Below are 8,533 nucleotides of genomic sequence, written 5' to 3'. Positions count from 1 at the left end.
ATATCAAATGAAACAAAAGTCTCTGGTATCCACCAGTATCGTGGTTAGTCCTGCTGCTGCCATTGTAATTCTCTGCAATATGTTTTTGTAGTCAGAAAGCAAGTTTTTTTGACAATGTTTCTGGGAGGTCAAGGAGATAAGGGATCATTACACAAATTCCAACACTGATATAATTAGAAGACAGATCACACTGGCTGGCTGCCTTTCTATTTTTTCAAAAATAAGGCTCACCTCTTCAAACAGAAATGACTTTAATCAAAAGTTACTTTACCAAATTTTGCCTCATCATGTCAGAAAAATATGTAAGAAAAAATTCAATGAGATTTACTAAATCTTCCTGTGATGTGCAGTATACTAGGAATCCGGAAATAGCCCCTACTCTTAGAACTCAAGTGCCAGAGTAGACTCCTTTAATAGCAAAATGGTTTAAAATGGGAAAAACAAAGTCACTGAAACTGTCCTGTATAATCACTTAGAAAAATTAAATGGTGCTTTTGCTTGGGTGCCAAGACCAGCTCCTGCTGACTCCACTGTAGTTAAATGCTATATATGGAACTGTGCACGCTGTCAGTAAGTCCTAGTGCCTCTTTCAAAGCTATCAACAGCTCTTTCAGACACTTCTTCCTAGCAAGCCCCTGCAGATGTCACTGTAAATGAAAATGAAAACATTCACAAGAGCCCTGGTGAAACTAAGTGATGATTAAAACTCAGGTTGACAGCAGCTTTTATCAGGAGTGTTGTCACGCTAATCTCACCATGACATGCTCTGCCCACCTGCTTTGCTACAGCCTCTCTCAGGGTCACGACGTATTCATGTGCTGAGGTAAATAAAGTAAGGCATTTCTAAGCAGCACTGTGTCTTCTGGTGCTAATCAGTTTTTCCAAGGCATTCCGTCTCGGTAATGCATGGACTAAAAGCAGTCATGAAATGCAAAGGGCTTAGGATGAGATTTTTTTAACTACAAATGGTTGGCATTTTCTCAAATGTACATGATTAACTATTCCAACTATTAACAAAAATAATAATCACCACCAAGCCTGTATTAGGAACTTTAAATTCTCACTATCATAACTAGGCATTAATGTAAGGAAAAAAGGAAATAGGATATGACAGACTGAAAGCAACTCACCTTTCTCAAGATCTTTCAAGGGATCTCAAAGATGACAAGAACTTTTGATGTCTTTTCTAGCCAATGACCTATCTGCTCTTTAGTCTTCTCTAAATTGAGACTAAAGTATATAAAACAGACAGCCCTGAGCCAAAACACTATGGAATGTTTCTACAAACACCCAAAATCCAGGGGCTCGAAAGCCAGTTTAAAAATTAGCACAGAAAATCAGAAAATCGGAACAAATGCAGAAATAATTTTGAGAAAAATGTCATCCACACTAAGGTGAGGCAGGAAAATCAAAATTACCTACATGTCACAAGAATATACTTTTGTACTGACCAGAAAATCTGTGTCTTCCAGGTTCAGTGTTTCTGTATACATGCCACAGATTTACATGGTATTCCAGTCATAAGGCCATTTTCCTTTGCCAGCAAAGGGCCTAGGGCTGGCAGCTCCTAGGCTTGAAGCAGAAGGCTTGTTGAATATGTGCTTAACAGCTCATCCGAGCAATTCTTTTAGAAAGCACTCTTCCACTCTTGGTTTGCATTTGTTCCTTTGTAGATATATAAGAACTGGATCACCTCTGTTAGGAGAGAGCACTGTTCTCTAGGTATTTCAAGGAGACAGAGAACAAATGCAAAATTTACCTGTGCAGTGCTCTAATGCCTAATAACCTATTCTTGCTCCCTCTGAATCAAGTAGCTCTCAGTTAAACTAGCAATCACATAATACAGAAATACCAGTACTGAAGTACAATACAGTTAAGCAGTTTTTAAATACATACTGGTTTTATCATCAATAATACTGTAAGAGATACAGATGAAAAGGTATAATATGCAAGCATTAGAAGGGTCCCAAGTCCAGGAGCTTCTGTCCCCATGGTGTTGGGTGCACCTCCTTCCCATCATCCCAGAAATTAGTTACACAGCTATTAAAGATCAGCATGGAGGGGAGTAACATAAGCTACCTCCAGAACCAGAACCTGAAAACATGATTACACATGAAGCAGAAATTTAGAAAGCATGGCTAGGGGTATACCTCACTATGTGGGAGCACTTGTCTAACATATGTAAGGCCTTTGGGCTGATCTACAGCACCACAAAAGAAATTTAGGAAACAAACATGTAGAAACATGTATTAACAGTAAAGGAGACTAGTATTCATTTTGCAAGTATTTACTGAATATCAACTGCCATTTTAGGCACCATACTAGATTTTTTTGTTGTTGTTGTTGTTTTCCGGTACTGGGAATCAAACTGACAACCTTGCGCTTGCGCTTGCCAGGCAGGCACTGTGCCGCTGAGCTAAATCCCCAGCCCCTGCACCATACTAGATTGATAAAAATACAGACAGATGTAGCCTGAGCCCTCATGGAACATATACAATCCAGTAAGAAAGAATGATATGAGCAAATAAATCACAACTCTGATTACTATGAAAGGGAAAACTAGAATTCTTTGAGAGTATGTATTTAAGAGAACCTAATTCTAGGGGCTGGGGATTTAGCTCAGCGGCACAGCGCCTGCCTGGCAAGCGCGAGGCTGTGAGTTCAATTCCCAGTACCTGAAAAAAAACACAAACAAACAAACAAACAAAAAAAGAGAACCTAATTCTACTTTTTGTTTTTGGTGAAGGTGAGGGTGCAACACATGCTACAACCTAGAAAACAGAAAATTTAAAAAGCAAAGTATGTATCTATGTTTCTAGCACTAATAAAAGAAATACAAGCAGTCTACCGATTCTCTTGTATATTCCCATTGTGAAAAGATGTACCAGATTCTAGAAACCTGATTATAATCTGCATTCCATCTAATAAATCTTCCTACCTAAACAGTATATACTAATTATCTAATAACATTGTATAATTCAGTCTGTGGCTATATTTCATATTATATGAATGAATAAATAGATACTCTGATCTGTGCGCCAAGATTTTGAGATGAGTTAGCATGTTAGTCTTCTGGAATCAGGTAATTCTGGGTGACAAAGAGTAGCACTGAGGTTCTAAAAGAATCTCAGAAGGCTGATGACTGATCTTGGACTATGTTTCATCACTCAGTTCACCCATCTCTATTACCTTTTAATCTCTGCCCTATTATTTTAATCAATATAACATCAGAAAATACTAGAAAATGAGTTTAAAATCCACTCTGAAAAGAATCTGAGAATAATGGCAATGCATGATTAGCTGTTAAAGGAATGAAGTTTAAAGGGTCTCATCATTCTCTACACCTCAAGCTGCTGAACTCCCAAGGGGACAGTGATAAAAGCCAGAGACAGCAGTTTTTCCAAGTGTGTGTGTGTGTGTATGCATGCATGCGTGCCAGTGTGTGTATATTAAAATACTCATACATACCTCCACTCAAGGCCATACCAGTACCACGATGGCAAATGGACATCACCATGGGAAGAGACCACCTACAAAGAAACACAGAAAGATAATTTTTTTTTTTTTTTTTTTGAGAGAGGGTCTCACTGTATAGTTCAGACTGGCCTGGACCTCACTATGTAGCCCAGGCTGGCCTTGAACTTGTGGCAATCTTCCTGCCTCAGCCTCCCAAGTGCCGGGATTACAGGCATGCGCCACCATGTCCAGGTTACAAAGATAATTTCTAAAAAGGAAAAAATGCCAAGTGTGGTGGCACATGCCTGGAATCCTAGCTACCTGAGAGGCTTGAGGCAGGAGCACTGCAGATTTAAGCCAGGCTGGATAATTTAGTGGGACCCTATTTCAAAATAAAAAAAGAAAAGGTGGGATATGTAGCTCAGTGGTAGAGTGCCCCTAGGTTCCATCCCCAGTACCATATACACAGAAAAGATGACCCCATAGCAGAGAATCATCTTGGCAAAAAACAAAAACAAAAAAACTGAAATAGGCACTATTTAATATTTCTTTTTTTCCTCTTCCTTTTTTTTTTTGAGACAGGGTCTCACTATGTAGTTCAGGCTGGCCTTGAATTCGATATGTAGCCCAAGTTGGCCTCTAACTCACAGCCATCTTGAGAGGTTGCCTCAACCTCTCAAGTGCTGGGACTACAGTTGTATACCACCATGCCCCGCCTATTTAATATTCCCGAATTTCCACTTTCTAATTTGAAATAAAACTGAGCTGGACATGGTGGCTCACATCTGTAATCCAAGCACTCAGGAGGCTGAAGCAGGAGGATCACTGTGAGTTCAGGGCCCGTCTGGGCTACATAAGCAAGTTCAAGATCAGCCTGAACTACATAACAAGATCCTGTCTCAAAAAAAACAAAGCAATATAAAACAAAACCGAAAAAAAAAAAGGAAGGAAGGAAGGAAAGAAGGAAGGGAGAGAGAGAGAAAGAGAGAGAAGGAAAGAAAGAAAGACAGACAGACAGACAAACAAGGAGGAAAGGAAGGAAGGGATGGTAGAACATTTGCATATCTTGCATGAGGCACTACAAAAGACATAAAAATAAGAAAAGTGATTTATTAAGTATTTTTCCCTTTTTATTAAACCGCATTACTGTTAGAGCTGAGACACTATTCCTTTTACAAGGAAAAACGACATGAGTCACCGTGTTGACATCTGTGAAAGTGGGTACAATTAGAAAGTAATCACCAGAATACAACAACCCAGGTCCTTCTGTTTTCCAGTCATAACAATGAAGTAGAAGAAAATCTGATGAGTTTTATTTATCCAGCTTAACAGAAACATATGGTCATTCTTAACTTTTCCTTATATCCCCCAAAATAACCATATTTAATATACCACTATTCTCCAATAAATTACCAAACCCTCAATTTTACATCTACTTTTGCTGGACTTTATATATATTACTTAATCCATGATAGTTCTGAAATACTTTGTCATCAAATCCCTTTTTAAATCATGAATCATCAACTTGCCAAAGCATTTCCATAGAAGGACATCCAACATGTTATTCTACATCTAGCACTCATGCTCAAGAAGGGGATCAGTCAGTAAAACAGAAAGAACAAGAATCTTTAGAGAAAGCTGACATACATTTGGAATGTCAGTACAGACAGAGAATATGGACCATAGTCAGACCACATAGTCAACATTCTGAGGCCAAGTAACTTAAGGTTGAAAAGATCTCAAAAAATTCTACATAGGTAATAAAAATAGTCATAGCTATAATCTCAGCACTATGGAGGCTGAAGCAGAATTACCAGTTTGAGACCAGCCTAGACTACCAAGTAAATCCAAGGCCAGACCAGATACTATGCAACAAGACCTTGTCTTTTAAGAAAAGTAATAATGTTCAAAGAAACAAAAAAGAATTGGCTAATCACTACTTTGATGAATTCATTTTCACTGGACAAATGTAAAAGGTGGAATGACATAACCAAGGACAAACAGAACAATGGCATAATTTGATAAGAATCAGGAGATTAAAACCCAGAATGAGCTGAGACTTGCAAAAATATCAAGGACAACAAAAATGGGCTTTTAAAATTGCACTCAGGGAAAGAAAGCTTCATAGGGATAGACAAATTTATTTATTTAGGGTTTTTCTCCGGTACCAGGAACCGAACTCACGACCTTGCGCTTGCCAGGCAGGTGCTTTGCCACTGAGCTAAATCCCCAGCCACGTGGGATAGACAAATTTATGTTAACTGATGACAGAGTGTGAAATAGACTGCTCAAGTACTTTGTCAGAGATGATTACCAGACTGAAAAAGAAAGACTAAATATTGAATGGAAAGAACTGAAATCCTAAAGAGGCAAGGACATTGTAAGACATTGCTTAGCATTCTGAATGCACTTAGGGTTCCTAAACCAGATAAAATAAAATCCCATGACTGAAAAACACAGCTGAGGGGGCCAGGGATATAGCTTAGTGGCACAAGCGCCTGTCTGGCAAGCACAAGGTCCTGGGTTTGATCTTTGGTACCAAAAAAAAAAGAAGAAGAACAAAAAAGCACACAGCTGAATTTAAATGTTACCCTTATTTTACCTGATTTTTTGGGGGGACAGGGGGTACCAGGGTACCAGGAATCAAACTCAGGACCTTGCATTTGCCAGGCAGGCACTTGTGCCGCTGAGCTATATCCCCGGCCCTGTTACCCTCCTTTTGAAAAGTGGTTAAACACCAAATCTTGGTTAGTCTAGTACTGAGTAGGTAAAACACATTTTATTTTCCAAAAATAACCGAACATTATTTCTAATACCACATAATCTTTGAGAATCTTGTCATTTCTTGCCAGTTAAGTATTTAGACCCTTCCCTTGGGCTCAGGCAAGACTTTATGCCTCAGGAAACAACGCAGCAGAAATCAGGATGCAAGACTCTCCGATTCCCTTCCTCCCTCATGGTACGAGGAAACCTGAAGCAGTCTTATGCACAGTTTACATGCAAAAGCCCATGTAAAGAAAATAAGGGTCCTCTGGACAGTGAGAATAAGGCCAACATGTGGGCAACTGATCTTTGGATTCATTTAACTCCCAGCTTTTCCAATTTCCAGGAGAGGCCCCAGATACTATGGAACAGAGAAAAGTCATCTCTACTATTCCCTGTATAGCATCTTTTTTTTTTTTTTTTTTTTTTTTGGTACTGGGAATCAAACTCAGGACCTTGCACTTGCCAGGCAGGCACTTGCGCTGCTGAGCTATATCCCTGGCCCTACTATTCCCCGTATGAATATTAGGTTAAAGAGTTTAGTACAGAAAATCAAAACTTAATTCACTTACAGAAGAGATGATTACTAGGAAATTCACTTTTTTGGAAATATACTGAGATCCTTTTGAACAGAAGTTACAGCTTATTTATCTTTTATTTCTGATTCCTAAAAGAGTAAGAGCACACTGGGAGGCACCAAAAAACCAGGGGCATAAATTGCATTAATTTTGTTAATAGAATATTAATAAAAGGAATGCTAGAGATAAACAATATACAAATTTTAGCAATTGCTCCCCAAACTGTAGTATCAAGAACTAAATGCATCTCTCCAAAGAAAATACACAGACGGCCAGTAAGCACATGAAAAGATGCTCAATATCACTAATCATTTAGTTCCATGCCTTTCCATTGAACTTTGAAAGTCAGGAATAAAGTATGATTACAGATATCTCAGACACCTTTCCCTAACATATCACGCTGGAAAGAATTCTGTTCTCCATTTCTTTTTTTCCACAAATGTGTCTGGAGTGCCATAACTGGGAGAGGTAACTACATCGTGACAGACTCACTTGAGCAACCTACCATCATTTTTTTTATAGCACTGGGGAGCGGGGAGCAGAGAAAGCTTTAACTATAGATTTAGAATAATTTAGGAAGTTTTCATCATTATAATCCTCCCCCAAATCATGTATTTCTTTTAGAAAAGTTTCACCATAAAGCACCATGAGACCACTTGTTAGTCTCCTTCTATTTTGGTAGAATGTCTAGTTTCTGCAATTAGAACTATCCCTGGAATCTGGGTTAGAAAAAAACCCGAAGGGTTGTGGTATTTGTGGAGGTGGTTAAAATATGGCCAGCCTCCGTAGCAGAAACTCAAGGAAAGAGGGTAGACGAGCTCAAGATGCCTTGCTGGGAAACTTGAGGAAAAAAAGCAGGTTTTCAGCAACTTTCTCAGAGGTCACCAGCAAAAAGTGTTATCAATGGCACTTCTGTGGACAAGAGACAAACATGTATGTATATGATTATGTACACACATGTCTAGGGTTGACTGCAAACATATGAGATATGATTGAAAAATACTGAATGTTTAAATTTCTAAAATTTTATTACAGTAAAAGATACAATGTCATTAGTCCCCCTCAAAATATTCCTCCTCACTAGAAACATACTTATCCCACTGTTCTTGCCACTTTCCAAAGTAGTTCTGGAAGTCACCTTTTGTGAGGATCTTTAATTGTGCTGTTGTGGCTTGATTTTCTGGATCAATTCAAAACATTTACCTTTCACAGTCATTCTGACTTTGGAAGAGCCAAAAGTCGCACAGGGCCAGATCCAGTGCTAAATGAGGACATACTATTATATTTTTATGTGGCTGAAATTGCTAGTAAGGAGTGCTCAAAAAATATGGTGACTGTTTAAAATGAAAAATTTATTTTAATAAAAAACACATTGCCATTAATCCCCTCAAAATACTCTTCCTCTCTTCAAATACACTTATCCATCATTTTTAGCAATGTCTTTTATGGTAATTTTTTTTTAAATCTAAACATTAAACATGTTTTTCCATCACCCTTTGTACATCTTAGCTACATCCACTAAGAGGGCCCAGATACTGATTTCACAGGAGCTATCTTGAAGAAATACTAGACAAATCTGTGAAACTCTGCATATCAAAATAAATAATAAGAGAGTATAAACCCTTTAGGCAAAATATGAAACTTTCAGTCCAAACTGATAAATGAATCAAGATTTACCCTACATAAATAAATAAATCATGTGGGCGTGGCAGTGCATGCCTGTAATCCCAGCACTC

At 38.3% G+C, this 8,533-nt stretch overlaps 1 protein-coding gene across 1 annotated transcript in view; it reads right to left on the bottom strand.

Annotated features, from left to right (window-relative positions):
• Positions 1–8,533, bottom strand: part of Sdhc (succinate dehydrogenase complex, subunit C, integral membrane protein, 15kDa) — a 33,574-nt gene that overhangs the window by 9,965 nt on the left and 15,076 nt on the right. The window contains exon 4 of the mRNA XM_005400278.1: positions 3,469–3,530. Within this exon, the coding sequence (XP_005400335.1) occupies positions 3,469–3,530 (62 nt within the window). The remainder of the gene's footprint in view (positions 1–3,468; positions 3,531–8,533) is intronic.

The sequence above is a fragment of the Chinchilla lanigera genome, unplaced genomic scaffold (genome assembly GCF_000276665.1).
Source record: "Chinchilla lanigera isolate Chin_1 unplaced genomic scaffold, ChiLan1.0 scaffold00067, whole genome shotgun sequence".
Taxonomy (NCBI): domain Eukaryota; kingdom Metazoa; phylum Chordata; class Mammalia; order Rodentia; family Chinchillidae; genus Chinchilla; species Chinchilla lanigera.
This window is presented reverse-complemented; position numbering and strand designations above follow the sequence as displayed.